At 42.8% G+C, this 21,043-nt stretch overlaps 2 protein-coding genes across 7 annotated transcripts in view; both read left to right on the top strand.

The window, feature by feature from the left end:
- CSDE1 (cold shock domain containing E1) overlaps positions 1 to 5,493 on the top strand; it is a 28,371-nt gene extending 22,878 nt beyond the window's left edge. For all 6 annotated transcript variants that reach the window (XM_033153032.1, XM_033153033.1, XM_033153029.1 and 3 more), the window contains 3 exons: positions 150 to 313; positions 2,798 to 2,930; positions 4,183 to 5,493. In XM_033153032.1, the coding sequence (XP_033008923.1) occupies positions 150 to 313; positions 2,798 to 2,930; positions 4,183 to 4,230 (345 nt within the window). In that variant the 3' untranslated portion in view covers positions 4,231 to 5,493. The remainder of the gene's footprint in view (positions 1 to 149; positions 314 to 2,797; positions 2,931 to 4,182) is intronic.
- Positions 5,494 to 10,411: 4,918 nt separating this feature from the next.
- On the top strand, positions 10,412 to 18,427 carry NRAS (NRAS proto-oncogene, GTPase). The gene is given in 7 exon segments (XM_033153026.1): positions 10,412 to 10,506; positions 13,074 to 13,200; positions 14,052 to 14,207; positions 14,209 to 14,231; positions 14,986 to 15,145; positions 16,139 to 16,262; positions 16,853 to 18,427. Coding segments are annotated over 5 exon segments (570 nt in total). The 5' UTR covers positions 10,412 to 10,506; positions 13,074 to 13,089; the 3' UTR covers positions 16,259 to 16,262; positions 16,853 to 18,427.
- The last annotated feature ends 2,616 nt before the right edge of the window (positions 18,428 to 21,043 follow it).

Raw genomic sequence — 21,043 nt, 5'->3', positions numbered from 1 at the left:
TGGGTCTACTTTGAGTATGACTACCATTAAATATCACCCTAAATAGTCTAAATTATGTGCTGTCTGTAAATAAATTTCAGTCCTACTTGTAAACAATTTGATTGCTCAGGTTGTGCAATTGATAAAGACAATTTCCATTCCTTTTTCAGTTTGGTTTCATAAACTATGAAGTGGGTGACAGCAAAAAGCTCTTTTTTCATGTGAAAGAAGTTCAGGATGGTGTGGAACTGCAGGCTGGTGACGAGGTAGAGTTTTCAGTCATCCTCAATCAACGCACAGGGAAATGCAGTGCCTGTAATGTGTGGCGTGTTAGGTAAGCAAAAGATACTAATTTACCTAACTCTCTTGCAGGGGGGAAACCAAGCAATCCTGATCTGATTTCTTCATAGGGAATTGGCAGGCATCCTTGAGTTGCTTCAAGTTGGAATCTTGAAAGTAGCTGCTGATGAAGAAATTATTGGAAATCTATTAAGCTTTGTGTATAGGGGCCTTTCAGTGGCTCTTCTTTCCTTGTGGCTTTGTACCACATGGGATGAGTTAATGTTGAGGGTGTTGGTTTAAAAGGAAAAATTGGGAAAGAAGAGGAAATTGGCCTACCTAACATCATATTGTTATACATACTCCATTCATTGATTCTCTTCATTTTTTAGCAGCCTTCCCCAACTCGGTGCACTCCAGATGTTTTGGACTAGATAGCTGTCATCAGCCTCTGCCAGCACAGCCATGTTGGCAAGAGCTGATAGTTATTGCCCAGTAGTGCCACATCAAAGATGTCTTTCGTGAGCTGCTTTTTTTAGCATTCAACATACATCTGTTTGGGTTTTCCCCTCTGTTCGTTAATAAACTTTTAATGTTCTATTTCTTCACCTGTTCCTTTCAGGAATTCATTTTACACATTTGTAAGCTTGAAATACTACTGTGCCACTCATTTCCAAATCTTTAAAAAAAATCATCAGTACTCCAGATACTGTGCAAGGACCATTTCCTAAATGTATGAGTTCCTTGAATAGTTACTCTTCATATATTTTGTTCTATCAGCTCTTTAACTTCCTATTCTCCCATGTTTTTTGATCTGCAAAACATAATGGGTTGCAATCCTAATGTTTTGTGAACAAATGATCACTCATGCAACATGGCTTACCTGTCCTCTTTTTTGTATTTCAACCTTCTTCATTCCTCCCCCCCCCCAAAAAAAAGGGTGCAGGGGATTGGGACTCTCAGGAGAGGTCTGGGGTGCAGTATATAGGGGCAGCAATGGGAAACCAGAAATTGGGTGGGGCCATCTTGTGACAGCAAAGATATGCTATAGTCATGGGGAGGGGTGGGAAAGCCAGTTTTTGTGAGCAGTCTTCTACGGGCAACTCCCAGTTTACATGGGGGTTACATTCCAAGGCACTGCATGTTTTAAATTAAATCATGTGCATTTGAAATCCTTAAAAAAATTCAAGCATCCCATTCCACTCCTTTTTGTGACTTTTGGGGTCACTTCTGGGTTCAGTGCAATGTGTGTGTGCACAGTCAGTCATATGTTGGGCACACCTTAAGTGGTCCCTTCCTGTACTTACATTTGGACACAAACCATTGTGTACACAAAAATCACTATAGCTTCATTACTGTTTTCCTTCTTGGTTCTTTCTTACCCCATAATTCAGTTATCATTGGGGGGGGGGGGGTTAATGTTAAGTCTGAAGCAAAGTCATACTCTCCCTAAAGGTTGTAGTATTAGTATCAATGGAACCACTTCAAAACATTTTGATCTTGTTTTACCATTCCAATTGTCATTCTTAGCACAAAATTATATTTCATTTATTAGCTGCAGTATTTCTTTCATTGTGCCTTTCTTTGCACTTTCATGTCTCCAATTTATGTTAGGATTTCTTGCACTTTTTGTTGTACTTCATGTTTTTGTAATCCTGTTTTTCCTCATATTTTATTGGTTCCTGCATTCCCATTACTGTCAGCTTTATTTTGCATGTGTGCAGAAACAGAAGACAGGCACTTCAAATTCTCACATATTTCCACTTTGTAATCCTCGTTTATGAAAGGTTTTCAGCTGGTACCCTGAATCACGTGGTTTATGACTTCTGGGGGTTGGCTCTGTAGAAAGCTCACTTGCATTCCAAACAGCTTATCATCTCTTTCACTTTGTGTGTATGCTCACTCTCCTCCTTTGCCTCTTGGAATCCTCAGATTGCACATACAGTCTGAGATTTTATCTAGATTTGGGAGAGATGTGGGTCTTTGTGTGGGGGAAACATTCTCAGGGATTCCCTTTACCTAATTTGAAGCCCCCTGCATTGGTCCACAACTTACATAGTGAGGGGACTGTTCAATACTGGTGTCTAATGAGAAATGTGCAAATACAGATGAATAATAGTTGAGCATTGCCTTCATGCCAGAGTGCTATAGATACTGGCAGTCCAGAAGCACACTCATGTCTATTAAAGCTGCAGTCTTAACTCAGTGAAACTCTCACACATGCCATGATTACTACCATGAGCATAATATTACTGCAGATTAGGAGTGCATCTACCTGTTGGGATGCATTTAGATAATGGAATTTTATCCAACATCAAAAATACATTTGTCATTGTAGGATGTCCATATATCTTGCACTGAATCCCCCTTCAAAATTAAACAGTTATTCCAGGGCAGTGTGGAAAAAGATACTAATAACCAGCATGAATGCTGTTATAGTAGAAAGTTGGCTTTTTCTCTCTTTAAAAAAAAAATTAACAAAACATTAAAATACACATCTATGTGTTCCCCCAATGATGTAGTTTGTTTCTATTAACAGTGAAGGTGCTAAGGCCATAGCTGCTCCACGTCCTGATAGACTTGTTAATCGCTTAAAGAGCATTACTTTGGATGATGCCAGCGCTCCTCGTCTAACTGTTCTTCGTCAGCCAAGGGGACCGGATAATTCAAAGGTATGTTATAGGATATTTGCCTGATGTGTGGTCATATCACTGGGATTTCCGCTTCTGTGACATACTGGATAAGAAGCCAAGCAACTTCCTTTTAATTGGTAGGAATTCTAGTAAATGTTAATCATCAGCAAAAGATGGAAGGACATAAAAATACTTTAGGAACTCAATTTTCCCCAAAGCCAGTTGAGACAGGATGCTGGATTTCTTAGGTTGCTGAGACTGTGAGTTGAACATGGAAGTACAAAGGACTTAAATAATAAACTGGAACACAGTGCAAGATTTTGCAGTGCCTCTTCTCTAGTGAGTGTAATTCCAAAATCAACGAAAGAAGGGAATAGAAAATGGTAGGAGTACATGAATGTGTGAGAAGATTTACTTACATATGAGAATGAAGGTAATGGGTCAGCCAAAAACCCTTTGAAAAAAGAGGGATTTGATGGGAGAGAAGAGTTACTAAATGTTTAAGGAGCGTGTGGAGTTATCTTAGAAAACCCAGAGACTGTCAGATTGCAGAGGATTCTATAAGAAAGTGCTGTCATTAGCAGGGATGTAACTGGCAGACCAAGGGCTAAAAAGACTTTGTAAAACTGGAGAGTTTTAACGGTAAAGATGTGGAGCCTCTGCTGATTTTTTTTTTTTAAGGTGCCAGTGAAGAGATTTGGGGAATATTGTGTAGAGTAGTCTTCAAGGTTGGTGAAGGGACTAAGTGTTGTGTAAATTGCGGAAAAACTCATCTGTGCTAAAGGGATCTAGTTGGAGAGGGCAAGGGCACCTCAGAGAGCTTTAGGTTTTGTAGCGAAATATGATGTGTTATTTCTAGCAAAAGCAGTCAGTGGAGTCAAGAATAGAACTGAAAGGAAGGAAGGAAGGCAAGATTGCACGAATAAGCAGTGCCCATGAGTTTGGAGCATAGGGGGAAAAGGAGCAAACAGCTGGCAGTTAGAAGTTGAGGTTGAGTCAATGGAGGTTTTTATTATTAGAAAATAGGATGTTTAAACATGGTGGAGACAGACAAGAGAGACAGGTTAATAAGGAGTGATAGCACAAGAGGTGGAATAGCATCAAGGGGGCACGTGGCATGATTGGGTGTGGACAGATGGCAGTGGAGGAGAGCATGTTATGAAATGAATAAAGGATTTCCTTCTAATATGCTCAGTAGCAATATTGATTATATGTGACTGCTTGCAACTCTTTCCTTATTCATGATTTCAAGTTCCAATTTAAACTCATTCAGTTACTTCACTATTTACAGGGATTTGGTGCAGAGAGAAAGATTCGTCAAGCTGGTGTTATCGACTAACTGGTCTCAAAGCAAATAACTATGTTGGAGCAAGTGGTGGGGTCTGGTGAAGGGTACTGAATATCCCCATATTCATCCCTTCCAAATTCTAAAGAGCTATTACACCAGTTTTAACACCTTCCTCATGTTATGTTTAAAAATAAATTTATGAAACAGTTTTAAAATATGCACAGTTGCATCCTGGAGAACCTAAGGTGGCGCCTTATAGTATCACGTGTTAGAAGCTTTTTGAATGGTGCATTTAACGCAACTGGTAACTGCAAATCTACTTTGCCTCTTTAAGTAAACATTATAGACAGTTCTACTCTGGTAGACCTTATGAAATTCTGCACTGAAAGGATATACATATATCTATCTATATATATATTTCCTTAATTCACATCTTGCCAAGGTGTTACAATGCCTTAGCTTTCAGTTGCTTTACTCTCTCTCTTAAGACAGGAGAGGTTAAGTTCCTGTTCATTCTGCTCTAGTTTTGAGGACCATATGAGGATGAATATACCAATTGTTTATATAGAATCCTGTATGAGCACTCAAACCAGTTCCTTAAGTTGATGGCCAAATGTTAAAATGTTTTTTATGTCTCATTTAAACTAAAATCCATATAGCAAGCAACGTTATCTCCTAGATCACATTGAAAGTATCTTCCAGAGTAGAGTTGATAGTTTTTTGTAATTATCTTCAATTAGCATGCACAGTGCAGAATTTCATAAGGATAAGGTGTGCCATCAGTGTGATAACTTAAAGATATTTAAAACAATGCACAAATTTGCTGCTGCTTAGAACACTGCAGCTTCTAAACCCAGTTTATTTTACTGAATAAAAAATTTAAAAAGTTGTGCCTGAAGTGAATACATTTTTTTTTTGCAGCCAGCACCCAGTGTACTGTAAAAGAATACTTAGGCTTTCCATAGCTGTATTGAGACTTTCATCAAGGTGAAATAGTTGATGTCTGTGTGCTTTTTTTTTTTCTCCCTCCAGGCCCCTTCTCTCCCCTCCCTCCCCTTCCTCAGCCACACTTTATCAAGCAAGCAAACTAAATGATTGGTCTAAGTATTACTTTAACCAAAAAGATCAGGAGTTATTTTCTTTGAATAGAGGGCAGTACTGTGTTTTTTTCCCATGTTACCTCTATTCTCAATTTAGGGTTTTTCTTCTCTGGGAGATGCATTATCTTTGTAAAACAAACATTGCTTTCTCCAATTTTTCTGTTAATGGCGAAGAATGGAAATAGAATAAAGTTTTACTGATTTTGAAAAACTGCCTCAATCTTGTAACTCCTTCATTAAGACTATTCCTAGTCGCAAAATACACTCCATGTGGTATAGATCAGAGTTGACCAACTTCTGTATTCTCAGGCCATTCTAGACACTTTTTCCAGCCCCTGTAAGGATGATCTCAATGAAGTGTTGTTACCTACTGGCAAGGGTTTCACTGGTACAGAGCACATGTCCTTGGATGGTATGAGGTCAGATGCTGAGCACAGGTTGGCAAGGAACAGTGGGTTTTTCCTCAAGCGGGGTGGGGGGTCTCTTCCACACATTCCACAGTGAAATGGATGTCATACCAGTCACACTGGGTAGCTGGAGTTGAAGTTGCCATGTCTAAGTAGAATTAGAATATAATTTCAAGGAAAGCTTTGGGTTTTTAAAAGATAAAACTTAAAACCACACTGATTGCACTTTTTTTAGTATCAAAGATTTCAGTTCAAACATTTTGGACTACGAGACAGAATCTTGAGATTTATGCAACATGTAAAATTAAAGATGTTCTTCATACATACACATACTGACACCGCTCACTCTCTATTCAAACATCTCAGATTTGTTGTTGTTGATTTAGGGCACGTATTCCGATTGAAATATGCCAGGAAACCTTTCTCACTGGTATGCTGAAATCAAATTTTGACTGTATTCACCCCACATCCACCTACACCAGTAGTTCCCAATTGGAGGTCCAGGTACCCCTGGGAGTCCACAGAATGCACCCAGGGGTTTGCGGCCCAATCCCCCCCCCCCGGACTAAATTCTGTCATTTTTGCATGGTAATATCACAAATGTTAAGGTCTGTTTTAGCGCTGTGTGATTTTTCAATATATTGGCCAAAATCAGTTTTGAAATCACACTGCAATGATTTTGACCCAGCAATATGCAGCAATATATCACTCCTTGCACAAGGGAGAGCAGGGCAGCCGATTTCAAGGCACCACCGATATCGCACGATGATTGCGTGCATCTATCAGCACACCCGCGGCGGTGCCCCTCTCCTGCACTGGGTGGAGAGGAGAGGCAGTGGCACCTCTCCTGTATAGGGCCCCGCAAGCAGAAGCTGCCAACTCCCTCACACCCAGTCTCAGTTTTGGTGGAGAGGAGAGTCGTAGCAGTGTTGCTGCCCTTTTCCTTGGCTGCGCCGCCAGAGGATGTATTCTCACGCCAGGCCGCGTGCAGCAGGCTCCCTCTGTGCCCTGCCCCCCTTGGTGTGTGTGGCTCTGGCACAAGGCACTACCTTCCCCTGGCACTGAGGCAGAACAGATTTACTTAGTTAAGCAGGAAAGCTGCAGCAGCCACAGTGGACGTTCTGGCTGTCCCACTGACAGCGACCCACCCCCTCCCACTCAAACCATGCAGTGGAGGCGACTCCGCTCCCCCCCCCCATCTAATCTCCGCAGCTGCTCCTTCCCTCATCCCCATGTCAGATCTCCAATATCAGACATTGTGATATATCAGAATATCCTTATGTTTAGCTGCTGATATACTACCAGATATCGCTCAGCCCTAGTCTGTTTTTTAGTATACCTAAAATCCTTTGCTTATTAAGGGCTATAACACGTTTTGTTCCAAAAATTGCTTTGCAGGGGTAACTACCACAGAGTTATCTAAATTTTCAAAAGTAGGGGGTCCATGGCTTGGCTTTTGAAAAATAGGAGGTCCTCAGTAATTAGCTAAGTGGGAACCACTGATCTACACAACAGTGCATTTGCATTCCCACCCTAATAATTTGCATTGCTAAACAGGCAAGCTGGTCTTAAGCTTGTCATGCAATTGCATTAGAAACTGCACACCACCTCAACGCAGTCATTTCTTGTGCATGTGTACTAGGGCTGTGCGTACTCCTGGTCTGCCACTAGGCCTGGGCCCCAACTAGATCTGGCCTACAAATGGATTTGGGGACCAGCCCTCATGTATAATCAGGATTTTAACCTCTGTTAAATGTGCCCAGGAGTGGGAAGACAAGGAAATGCAGCATTTCCTTTCTCCTGCTCTCCTGACCACACTAGAGAGCAGGACTGAACCTTCCACTCAGCAGCAGGTGAGCAGAGTTAATTATGGCAGTGTGCTTCGCCAACACCACCTGCAGGGAACGCAAAACAGATGCCTGCAGCCAGTAGGATTGCACTCTGTTCCTCAGTTGGTAAGGTTGTGCTGGGAACTGGCAGGTTCAATTCAAAGTGCAATGTGGCAACAATTTGAAAGCCCTTCTGCAAATTGTGTCACACGGCTCTTCAATCTTGCAGAGGCTGCTTGCCTTCTTTCATTTTCCCCCACCGACTACCATGGCAGTCTCAACCAAATAGTCAAAGCCCAGATCTGCCCAATTCAGTTTGTGATCTGGGTTTCAGTCAGATTTGGTGCACAACATTAATATGTACATATCATCGTTGTGCTGTAAAGCAGGGGTGGAAGGATTAGGTTTTACACTTAGAACACACACGGGATGTGAGTCTATAGTACCTCTCCACAATGGTGCTTTTAAACATTTCTTCCCTGCAGTATATTAGGGTTGAAAGAGTTCAGGTCTTCTCAGTCAAAATATGGGAGTAGCTTGAGAAGTCTCTTGCCGGGGAATAAATCCAACTCCAGATTTCTCCGTATTTAAACAAAAACATTATTTTCCAATAAAAGTAACTACTTCCAATTCCATTCACATGTTTTCTTTCATTTAAGCAAAACATTGCAAATTATATAGAAAAGGTGCCTCTTTAAATGACTTGGTATCAATTACACTTGCTAAACAATAGCAGGTACCAATATTCCACTGGGAACAATGCAAGATGATGTCTATTACGGTAGATTAGATAAACCAAAATGTCACAAATATGCTAGCATGCCATCAACTTCAGAACGAACTCTAAATAGGCCAAACTCTAAATAGGCCAAAAGCATTGTCTGAAAGCTTACTTTATTTGGGGATAGGGGTGGGTTAGGCAGGAATACTCCCAGGAAAAGCATGATATATCTTCAAATAATGGTACCAAGTGATTAGTTACTTCCATAGCTGATACATCCTCATCATGGGTGGTATTCAACTAAATTTTACACAGAGCAGATGTGCTGAAATTAATGTACCTAACTTAATCTCATGCTTGTTAATTTCAGTGGGTATACTCTTGGTTAAAACTGAATTTTCTACTACCCATCAATCCATTCTACAGTGAAATTATCAGACTGATAAATGAGTTCATAGGCAGATTCTGACAAGTTATTATCTGTGTAGTATATGTGCAGCTATTTGTTTATACAAAGTATAAGTGCTTTGGTAAAAACTGATCACTGTCTAAAGTTGGTCAACATGTCTAGCATGTTGCCAACTAGATGTTTCCAGAAGGCACAAGAAGAAGAAATCAAAAACAGACTCCTGCTGTTGTGCATGTGTGTACACAATGCAACTGGTATTACTTTCTCTGAACAATTTTGATTTAATATTTTATTTAATAAAATTTATACACTGCTCGATTGTTTAAAAAAAACACCTCAAAGTAGTTTATATAGGATCTTGTTAATTCTATTGTAAGAAAGCAACTTTATTTTGGCTATCCTGAATCTAATGAATTTCAGCTTCATTATGTAACTCGGATTTCAAGTTACAGGTGGGTAGCCTTGTTGGTCTGCCAAAGTCGAAACAAAATAGAAAATTATTTCCAGTAGCACCTTAGAGACCAACTGAGTTTGTTCTGATTTCAAGTGTTTGTGAATAAAGATAAAGGTTCTCTTTATTCACAATCTCTATACATGATTTCGTAAAACACTTGCTTATGTTAGGCATATATACTATTTTTGCTGCAATGGTGATCATTGGGTGCCCACTGTGATTTTACAATTGTCATAAAGTACCTATTGGCCGTTATGGGGTGGGTGTTGGTTGTAAAATATTTGTTTTAGTATATTATCTCCCCCTCTCCTATCTTAAGAGGCTTGACTAGAAGCCGAGTCTAGCTGCATTCAGAGGTGACGGGAAAAGAACTTAGCACTGGTCCATTCACATAGTGAGAAAAGGGAAGAGGAGCGAGGGTGGGACATCATGCAAAGAGCACATTTTCACAAAATCACACTATCTTCTAGTGAGAAGGGTTTTTGAAAAGTTCAATTCGTTTCATTTACACTCCAGTGAAACCAGTGCTCTGTAGGTGATAATATGTGCAAGGTCCTGTGTTCAATCCCCTGCCATGACCACTTTAAAAGGGCTGTATGAGATCATTGCGAGAGCATGTAGCAGCGGCTACAATGGACACACAGGTGTGCCTGATGGGCAGGGATGATGATGTTGGCCTCCATGTGCCTCGAGAATGGAGGGCGCCTCAGGGGTGAAGTCCAACCGCTGCAAAGCGACCTCCTCAGGGCGCAAGCTTGGGCATTGTGTATGGAGGTCTTGGGCTGCCAAGACGACAAGGCCTCCCTCCCAGTTTTGCTGATGTAGCCCAAAGGAGGAGGAGGAGGATTATTATAATACCCCGCCCATCTGGCTGGGTTTCCCTAGGAAAACAGAGCAATATGTGTGGCACCAGCTTGGCTGTAGGAGCTGCAGCTAAGCTGGTGCAGGAGGAGGAGGCGTACAAGGCGCTATCCAACCATTTTAGGGACCCCATTCCGGATCCGTGTAGTAGTCCAACAACAGACGAAGGGCTACAGTTCAGTGCCACCTGGCTCCATAAACCACTGCTGTGGTCCTGAAGAAAGCGACCTCCATCAACTCCCGGTGGCTGGAGCGGGCATTGCGTTTGGCACTAATCCGGCGCTGTCCTTCCTTCCTCCTTGCCGCAACTGGGGTTAGAAGCGCCGTCCGGCGAGCCCTCCTCCCACCCTGCTCTCGCCAGGCAGAAGGACAACAACATCCATCCGCCCAGCCCTCCCCGCCGAGCCCTTGCTTCCAGTTAGCCCCGCCCAAGCGAGCAACGCACCCCAGTGCTTCCGGCGCCGGGTGATGACGTCAACCGTACGGCGGGTCGGAAGGCCCGATCTTGGGAAGGGCGTTCTGGCGGCTGCGGAGCCTTGAAGTGAGGTGAGAGGCGACTGGTAACGAGGGAAGGGGGAGGCAGGGCAACCCCGTCTCCCCTTCGGGCTGAGGTGCTAGTCGGGAAGATGCGGCGCTGTCTTTCTCCGCCTGGTGCCGAGAGACGCTGCCTTGGGAGGCTCTTCGTTCGCTGCCCGGGTTGGGTGTGCCCGTCCCTTCCGCTGGAGCCGCCTCTCCCCTGGACCTCCATGCGGTCTGCTGGGGGCTCTATCTGAGCGGCTCTATCTGTTTGGGGGCCGGCAGCCTGAAGGCTTGGTGGGCGACCCCCTTTCGCTGCCCTGCTCGTATGGGGAAGGGTCCTCCGGGGGCTGCCCGGCTGCCGTTGGTGGTCCCAAGGCGTGCAGAGAGATGGGGTGTTGGGGCTACCAAGCGGGGCTCGCCTTTGCCCCCCTCTGGACATCAGATGTTGGCAGTCGCAGGCTAGACGCGAGTGAACGTAAGAAGAGCCCAGATGATGGATCAGGTCATTGCTCTGTCTAGTAGTCTAACATCCTGTATCCACAGTGGCGGGACAGGTGCCTGTGGGGAGCCCGAAAGCAGGACGCGGGCGCAACAGCACTCTGCCCACCTGCGATTCCCAGCCGCTGGTATTTGCAGGCGCACAGAATGCTGTCAGTGGAGGTGGAAGATAGCCATTGTGGCTTGATAGCTTTCTCTACCACAAGTTTGTGTCCTGAAATGTTTACGGATCAGGTCATTGCTCTGTCTAGTAGTCTAACATCCTGTATCCACAGTGGTGGGACAGGTGCCTGTGGGGAGCCCGAAAGCAGGACGCGGGCGCAACAGCACTCTGCCCACCTGCGATTCCCAGCCGCTGGTATTTGCAGGCGCACAGAATGCTGTCAGTGGAGGTGGAAGATAGCCATTGTGGCTTGATAGCTTTCTCTACCACAAGTTTGTGTCCTGAAATGTTTACGGATCAGGTCATTGCTCTGTCTAGTAGTCTAACATCCTGTATCCACAGTGGCGGGACAGGTGCCTGTGGGGAGCCCGAAAGCAGGACGCGGGCGCAACAGCACTCTGCCCACCTGCGATTCCCAGCCGCTGGTATTTGCAGGCGCACAGAATGCTGTCAGTGGAGGTGGAAGATAGCCATTGTGGCTTGATAGCTTTCTCTACCACAAGTTTGTGTCCTGAAATGTTTACGTTTTGACATGAGACACCGCCTAAATCTATTCACTGTATGCTCTGTATTGAAACAACATTTCTATTTATAAAATCATTTGTATGCTAGCCTTCTGTGCAATGCCATCCAGTGCAGATTGCAACACCATAAAACCGTACATATACAAAATGTAACAGCAGCAGTATTTACAGTCATTAAAAAACCTAAGTAAGCTAGTTTAAAACAGTTTAAAAACATCAGTATAAATTGCTAATAGACAGAACTCTCTACACCAAAATTACCAATTCTAAAAGAGCAACCTTTAAGAGAAATTGGACCAAAAGAGAAGTTTTTAAGGACGACATAATGTTGAGGCCACAGGTGTCAGCTGCACTTCAAACTACAAATTTTGATGTCACCCTTCAGGAAATGCAATACAATCTGGGGCAGATCAGCCAGATTCCCCATTCAGAGCAACTCTATCTTATCTGAATTGAGTTTCAGATGGGTTATCTTCATCCATCTCAAAATTGTCTCATTTCCTATTCAGAAATCATTTACATATTTTTCATCTTATTCTCACATCAGTTTAGGTTGAGCAGTAGCTTGCCCAGCCAGCACCACCCAGTAACTTTCTCTCCACTGTAAAAGTTCCTTAGTGGCCTTCTGCAAGCTACTGCTCAACCTAAACTGCTTCACAGTATTGTGAGAAAAAGGGGACCCTCAGGCCCAGGGGCCATATGTGTCTCTCCAGGCCTCTCCACCTGACCCACAAGATTCTTCCTAGGCCACACACCCTCCCGAGCCACACCCCTCCTTAAATATTTTTGCCTGTCTGGAATGTGCCTTTGACTTCTGATAACGTTTCTTGTTTGCCTGGCTGGAGTTAAGAGAGGGATGTGTAACTTACAGTACAAACATATATCTACAGTTGCTCCCCCTACTAATATTCTGGCCATGCTCACTGCTTGCATGTGGCCCTAGGCAGGTTGCCATGAAGGGAATGTGCCCAGAGACTGACTGACCAAGCTTCTCCACTCCTGTGGTAGAGAATGGATTTGAACCAGTGGCTACCTAGGCTAATAGTGCAATCTTGTGCATACCTGCTCAAAAGTAAATTCCACTGAGTTCAATAGAACTTTCTGGTAAATGTGTATAATATTGCAGCCCTGGTCTAGGATCTTACTTATTATCTTACACTGCTGATTCTGTATTGGGGGGAATTTGGGTCCAGATCAACCATCCACGAATTCTCAGACTGGGTTTGGCCTTGTTTTGTTTAATTTATCATCTGCCTTTCAGCCTGTGGTAAAGCCCTCTAGCTGGCTACTACAGTACCAAACATGTTGGGTGTTCAGAATTTTTATTCTGTCTCTGCATTTGCTATGTGTTTCTGAAAGACGCTTTCTTGGAGCTCTTGGCTCTGCTAATGTATCTGTCCTACCAACAGGTCCCTGAGGAGGGCGATGACTGAATACAAGCTGGTGGTGGTAGGAGCTGGTGGTGTTGGGAAAAGTGCCCTAACCATCCAGCTCATCCAAAATCACTTTGTAGATGAATATGATCCCACTATAGAGGTGAGCTCCTGCAGGCATTTTCAACCTTGCCACCTTATTGACTGTGTGTGTATGATATGAACCTACGTTTCTTGTGCTTGCTTTGCTACCAGCATACAAGAGGTGCAGCATACTGTCGTCAGTGCTAAGTGTTAGAAACCCAGAATCTCACACTCATTAAACTTATCCCATCTTTAGAGAAGTGGACAGAAAATATGGATTCATTTTTCCTTATAATATCAGAAAGTTCAGAAGTTTTTTACAAAAGTATTGATATTTTTCAGATCTGCTTAACTTAATCAGTGGTATCTGTTTAAATCATTGAAATAAGTGGGATTAAATTAGTTATGCTAACATAAATCCATTGGCTCCAATGGATCTACTCTGAGTATGATTTAGCCAGACACCACCCAGTATGTGTAACCAAATTAAAATATTTGAGTTTTGTGAATTATTTGGCAAAGAATTGGGAGAGATTGGGGGCAGAGATGGCTGTAGGGTTAAAAGGATGAGGGACAGAGCTCTCCCAGAACTGGGACACAGATTCCTCCCTTGTTCTAAGTTTGGTTTCTGGAACTTTACCAGAAATTCCCATGTTTTCAAAATCTCAACTGATGTCTTTTCTTGTTTGAGAAGAGATCGTGAGGTTCTTCAGTTCATTGAACCAATAGCCTGTAAACAGGCATGTGTTGAATCCCCCAACAGCTCATGCTTCTGGAAGCACGTCATCCTTTAAATCACCAAATACAGTAAAGATTAGAGAAGGGCTGATTTCGAAACTCTGGATCCTCACAGTGTGTTGAAGTGTGTGGCAAACAGGATTTGGCAGATCAGATCGTGCTTAGTCCTGAAACTATACTTTTTCCCCACAGGACTCTTACCGTAAACAGGTAGTTATTGATGGAGAGACCTGTTTGTTAGATATCCTGGACACAGCAGGGCAAGAAGAGTATAGCGCCATGAGAGATCAGTACATGAGAACTGGGGAAGGCTTTCTATGTGTGTTCGCCATCAACAACAGCAAATCAGTTTGCAGATATCAATCTTTACAGGTAAGCTCTGCTTGCTAGGAAGGAGGTGGGAAAGGCACAGCTGCATGCTAGTGCTGAGCCAAAATCCACCATGGCCTTTGAATAGACTGTATTGCTAAAGCTGGTTGGTAGTTATGTCTAGAACAGAGGTGATAACATGGATCCTGCCAGCAGGTCGGATCCTGACCTCCTCCAACCCCCATAGACTGTTTTGACAATTAGGTGAGGGCTGCCCACCTGTCAGTCAGCTGCTATCTGGTAAAGCATTTTCATTTGCCTGTGTGGTTTGAAATCGAAACTGCGCAATCAAAAGCTCAGGGGTTTATGTACAGCTGAATATGCTGTTCAACAGGTGTTGGCTCATAAATCAATCAAATACCGTTATCCTGATCAAAATATTCAAAATAGTTCTGGGGAAATAGGGAACAATTGTGATAGCTGCCCTGGCATAGGAAGGGATGGAGAGGATCATACTCAGGTGAATAAAAGGATGGTTGTAGAACCTTTCTGTTCCCATTATCCTGGTTCATATAGTTAATGGTAAGCTGATTTGATTTATATCCCACTTTCAATTCAGAAGGACAGCTTATATATGCAATATGTGATATCATAAGGCCACCTTATGGCATTGCTCTGAACTGCAGGATTTTTCATTATCTGAAGTCAGAAGAGAAGCAGCCAGGTGCAGCTGCTGTGTTTTGGGAGCAATGGCAATTTGGACAACATGTAAAATTGAAACATAGAGGCTGTGATCTCTTCCCACCCGTTTCTCCAGAGAGCAGATTAAAAGAGTGAAAGATTCGGAAGACGTACCAATGGTGTTAGTGGGAAACAAATGCGACTTGCCAACACGGACAGTAGATACCAAACAAGCTCATGAAGTAGCCAAGAGCTATGGGATTCCCTTCATTGAGACATCTGCCAAAACGAGACAGGTAATGGATTCTTGTGCTTCTGCATTGCTCTCTTGAGAACTGCCAGCACTGTTCTGGTACACTGATTGAGAAGTCAGCACTAGGCAGGCAGAGGGTTGGAGCTTGTTGGTAGGAGTACTGTCCTATAGGCTGCATAAACTTGGAACCTTAATAATAATAAAAGCAAGCACACTTCCTGCGTGTGAGCAGTAAGGTTCCATTGATGAAAGAGTGGAAGCTTTTTTTAAACCCTATTTGCCATGTAGGGATGACCCTTTCTGGGGAAATCACAGCTGGGGTTAACCCTTTTCTCCCCTCTCCACTGCCCCAAATGCCATGCATGCAGCAATCAGGCCTGAAAATTTCTAATTAATGTCAACAGGAGGCTTTTTTCAAGCCTACCTGATTGTGGGCACGTTTGTGGCTTGGGAGGAAAGGGTTAGACTTCCATGGCACATGTGGCACACCACCACCCCTTTCGGGTGTGGCAATTAGGTTTCAAAAACAACAACAGCACCATCATGTTGGCTCAAAATATGAAGCTCTTTTTAAGCCTATTTGCCACACAGGTAGGGTTGGGCAATCTTCATGGCAATTGCAGTTAGGGAGGGAAGGATTACCGGTAATCTTCCCCTCATGTGCTGTAATACCCACAAAAATCACCTTCTCAACCTCATCTTCAGTGTTTTATTTTCAAGTCCAATGGTGGCTGTTGTTCATGAGTGAATATGAATGAATGAATGAGGGGGTTGAGGTTGAGGTTTTGGTGTGCGAATGGGGGTGGGTGTATATAAGGGACAGTGTGGGGGGAGGGTTCCCCTATTTCTTGCAGTTGATTCTGCCAACTACTGTAATGCAGTCCTCTGCTGTAGAATGAGGGACTCCAACTTGGTGATCATCAGTAAATTTGACAGTGAAACCTTTCAAGAGGGATGTGTGGAGAAGGGGCAACAAGGAAAACATCTCCTAGGCCCTGAAGCACTTGTTTCTGACCAGAGTATCTTTCCTGCTCAGGGTGTTGAAGATGCCTTTTACACGCTGGTGAGGGAGATCCGCCAATATCGCATGAAAAGACTCAACAGCAGTGAAGATGGGAATCAAGGCTGCATGGGACTCTCATGCCTTGTGATGTGATCAGGTGGGTGGCAGTTTCTGCTAAACAAGTGATTGAGAAATATGAGGGTGCCGTGTTTTTGAAGAAATCTCTTATTTTGAAGGACAGTGATACAAACCAGTTTTGCAGAGTAGGCGTAGGAGACTGCGAGGGTCAGAAAGCTGAGTGGCAAACTGGAGAAAATGCAGGTGAATGCCTTGTAAGAAGGACTTGTCTGCTTGCATCTTCAAAGCAGGCTCCTACAAAGCTCAAATAGACAAAAAGAGCTTTGCAAAAATCTTTGGAAACCTCTGACATAGAGGCTGTAGCTTCCTAATGCTAAAGTTCATGTAATAGGTGTCAGGTCTCTATAGCATCTCTTTTAAAAATAGATTTTTAAATAAAATAAAATCTACCAGTTGGACTACAGTCTTTCTGATAGGGATAAAATGCCTACAGCCTGTTCCCTCTGCTCTGGCGTCATTATCCTGGGCAAACTCTGCAGCTTTCTTGGTTTTTGTGGGTTTGATTCACTGCATGTGGAGTTCTCCTGGGACTCTGCTTAAACTTTGCCCTGTTTCTGTTATAGAGCATGTAATGGATCAAAACTAACACGATGTATCTCTTTGTTTCAGCTGTCAAAAACATCTGGCCAAAGTGCAGCTAAAGGGTGAATCTTAAGTCCACTGTTGCATTTCACCAGTACCCTGGTGCCAGTTCTAATTCTTTTCTGTCAGCACCTGAAGAGAATGTCTCTGAACATCTACCTCTTTGCTCAGCTGAGCAAGCAAAGAAAGTCTCCTCTGTTGGTGGTGGGATTTCCCCACTCCACCCTCTCTTTCTTGGATAGGTTCAAACAGAGGAACTGGTATGTGAAACTGTAGAGGCCGAATACTTTGAAAGGACCATATGCCCAGTTTCTGGAAGGAAAGCTGGAGAAAATTGTGATCACACTGTACTGAAAAGCCTGACTCTCTCCTCCTCCACCATTTTTGGACAGGGAAATGCTAGCAGCACGCCCCTACACTGTGTATCTAAAATACTTCTATAGCACATCAACTTATTGCACTTATTTTGGCCTCTAGCCCTTGGCTTTCTTTCTAGTAAGAGATCTTGAATAATCAAGTGCCTATTTGCAAAGGCAGGACAGGGCCTTAAACTTACCCTGCAAAGTTCCTAGCTGTCCCATCCTGAGCACCTGAACCTGCCTCAGACCCTTGGTCTGCCTGCTCTTGACCTGCAGTGGGTCCTCAGTGTCCTCCTTCCCTGCTCTGTTCACTGATCCTTCTTAATAGGACTTTCAGGGGATTGAATGTGGAACCTTCTACATGCAGAGCATGTGTTTTGCCATTGAGCTATATCACCTCCCCAGTAATGCACAAGGATGTCTCTGCACCATTGACTGAAAAACACATTGATCTTTAAGACCTGTGGGGAATTCCAGCAGTCAGTTGCCACCCTCCAGTGTTCAATACATTTCATTTCACTCTTCTTGACAGTACTGGAAGCCATAGTGCTTCTCACCAGGCCCAGTTAACAGCCGTGGATATTCAAACTAACAGTTACTCCAATGCCCGTCATAAATCATGGCTCTGTGAGGACTATGTAGAGAAGATTGAACTGCCCCAGCTTTCTATGCACTTCTCTCTTTTAATTCGTTCAACATCTTTGTCAGGCACAGACTCTTTATTTTTGATCTGTGAAAAATGAACCAGGGGGAAACAAACTTTATCAAGATTATATACTTTGAAAGCTCTTTCCAGGTGACTGCTGTGCAGTTAAGCTACAGGTAAGGAGCTAGGGGAACAAAAGGGGATTTAGCCACACAGTTTGATGCTGCTTGGATAAAGAAGTAAATTGCTGTTTTGTATTCAGCCTTACGAACTTTGGAACTGGATTTTTCATGAGCCTATGTGCCCCAGAATTCTCTGTTCAATTGAATATTTGCTGGGAAATAGCTGATTGGATAGATAACCACTATTTATTTGAAAGCCATAATATTTGATCCTGGTTCTCAAGTCTTGTTACCGTTTTGCAACTGAATGCATGAACTGCCTTGATTCCAAAGTGTTCTTGCTTGATATAATGGAAATTCGTGCAAAAGCGCTGTCTGTTGTAGTTGTTTGATACATACATGTCGTTGCTAGATTTTGTGGTTATTGCATTTATAAATTCTTCCTAAGCGGGGGCCAGACTGCAGTAGAAATGGAGTACAGGATCATAAGTCCTTTATTGCTGGTTTTATTACGTTGCCATTTTACTGTACAAGCTCCAAGTTGGAGAAATCACTGTGCAATCACAAATAGAGAGATGGTGGACACCTATTTCCTAAAATAGCTTTGCTCTTGCCTAATATGATGATGATGTAGTATCGTTTCAGAGACTTGCAGTATTCTGAGAGGGTGTTAATATGTCTTGCATCTAGGTTAATCAGGTCTAGGCCTTAAGACATCACTTTGTTAAGGGGCTGGTATCACTTAAGCAATAAAGTGGTACATTGTTTAAGTCTCTTTCCTTTGTTTTTACGGCCAGAGTTCCTATGTCCCTTTCTATTTACATGGCATGTATAAATGTAACAGGTACATTGATGGAGGGGGCAGTATTAGTTGAATTTCTGCTCATCTTGTAGCTGTTCAGGATGTTGAACATAGGAGTACTGCCGGATAAAAGTGGCAATCCTTGTACCACTTTAGGAAGTCTCCCTCCACTTGCATTTACCATGTAAAGGTTGTGTCTGCAGAAGCCTGAAAATTAAGTGTCATGTCTGGCTGAGTTTTCTGCATATTAGCCAGCGAAAAAGCAACGGTGAAGAAGATATTGGCCAGTTTCACACCCGTTGTTAATCTGAGTCCAGTTGCTGCAGATTATATTCTTTCACTAGACTAACTTTGCATTCTCTAGAGATAAAGCATTCTTCCACCTTCAGAATTATTATTATTATTATTATTTGCCCTGATGAACACCTAATTGATTAACTGAAACTAGTGGTCAGTATTTTTTTAAAGTGTCTGCAGTATTGTTTTTAAAAAATACTATTTGAATTCTTCTGGCCCGGGGGCAGGGGTGGTACCCTCCAGGTGTTACATCTTTCCTGACTAGTGGGCTGACAATTGGGATCCAGCAGAATCTGGAGGCACCACATTGTCTGTCTGTGCTCTGTGCCTCTTTAAGTGCCCCGTTTTGTCGCATGTGACTGAATTAATGGTTAGAGAAAGCACAGCTATGGAGTTGAAATGGGTAGAAAGTGCCTATTTGCTGCCTGATGAATTTGAGTTCTGGGGTGTTTAAATATAATTTTAAAATGCTCACAATGGTGCTTGCCTCTTTAGATTCTCCAGCATAATACAGGATGGTCATAAGCTATGGGAAATAATAGTAATACCAGTATACAAGAGTAAATGGGAAGGTGTGCATTAATAAGATCTATACTGATTTTACAGCTAATTGAAGAAAAGCTCCCTTGTATATTCTTGAGTTATGGGAGTGACACTCTGCCAATTTCCTTCCATTTGGATAGTAGAAAAGGTGTCTTGTCTTAATTGGTCTCTAACATAACTGATTCTGCCATTGTTTTGCTGTTACTGACAGGCAATCTCATTTCCTACAGCAGAATACCACAATTAATATGGGGCAGTAGATTATGTGTGGATAGGAAGCAAGGCATGCTTCAGTTATGATTGCACAACACTGGATGAACTTTCTTTTTAATGAAGTATCAGAACCCAGCATTTAAACATGGCATGTCATCAAAGGACTAATGTCAACTCCATTACTATGTAATCCATTTCTCACTCATTTTGTGTTTTAATCAAGTAATGTTTGTAAAAAAAATAATTCTAAAATACATAGATATTATTCCTTGGTGTGTGTGCAATTCTTATTATCCATTTCATTTCTATACTATATTTTTAAGGGGAAAACAAATCTCAAAGTGGTTTGCAACCTTGGGATACTGCTTAAAAGTCAGTGTAAATCTATAAGTAATGACAGAGTGATCTGAACTGGTCTGAACTCTATATTACTCAATCAAGGCACAGCAAGCTTGCTGCTGTGTCATAGACTCTGTCTGACAGTAAGGAAATTGATTAACACTCATCTGTCTTTATCTTCACCTCCCACTTGCTTTAGATAAGTCTCTTGTGGGAGAAGTCTCTAGTTCTCCCCAATGTTTCCTGTTCTCTCTTCAGCTTAGAGGGTTTTCCCCTTCCTAAATCATACTTTACGTTGTAGCTGGACTAGAGATTCTCCATTAGTTACACATGGGTGATGGTGGAAAGTTCCTGAGTAAAGGCTGATATGAAAGCTAGCATGATGTAGTGATCAGAATGTCAGATTGGAGGAGATCTGGGTTCAAATCCCCAGTCAGCCATTATGCCTACTTGGGCCAATTATTCAGCATATCCTTCACAGGCTTGTGAGGCTAAGCCAGAGGTCCTGGAGGAGAGCAACTTGGGGAAAGGCTGGGATGTAAAAATGAATGATTTCTATTTTACCTTAAGGGGCATAGCTTTTCCTAGGGGAGCACAAAGCTACAATTTCTCCTATGTCCACAGACTACAGTCGCCTGTAGTGGGATAAGCCCATCTGGGCAAACAAGACTTCTATTGTTGGGAATTAGAGTCTATAATCCCACCTCTGCCAAGCACTTGCACTGCCTGCTTTTGAAAGGGCCGCAGTGGATCCAGTTTATATTCAATGTGATTTCAAAACTTCTTGTGGGTTGTCATGGATGACAAACCCTAGCCTACTTCTACCCTGGTCACATTTTTGCATATGGGTCAGCAGTCGCTCAGAAATGTGGATTATCTGTTACTAGGTGAGTAATA

The sequence above is a fragment of the Lacerta agilis genome, chromosome 6, assembly GCF_009819535.1.
Source record: "Lacerta agilis isolate rLacAgi1 chromosome 6, rLacAgi1.pri, whole genome shotgun sequence".
Classification (NCBI taxonomy): domain Eukaryota; kingdom Metazoa; phylum Chordata; class Lepidosauria; order Squamata; family Lacertidae; genus Lacerta; species Lacerta agilis.
Note: the sequence above shows the minus strand (reverse complement) of the source record. Positions and strands in the feature narration are given on the sequence as shown.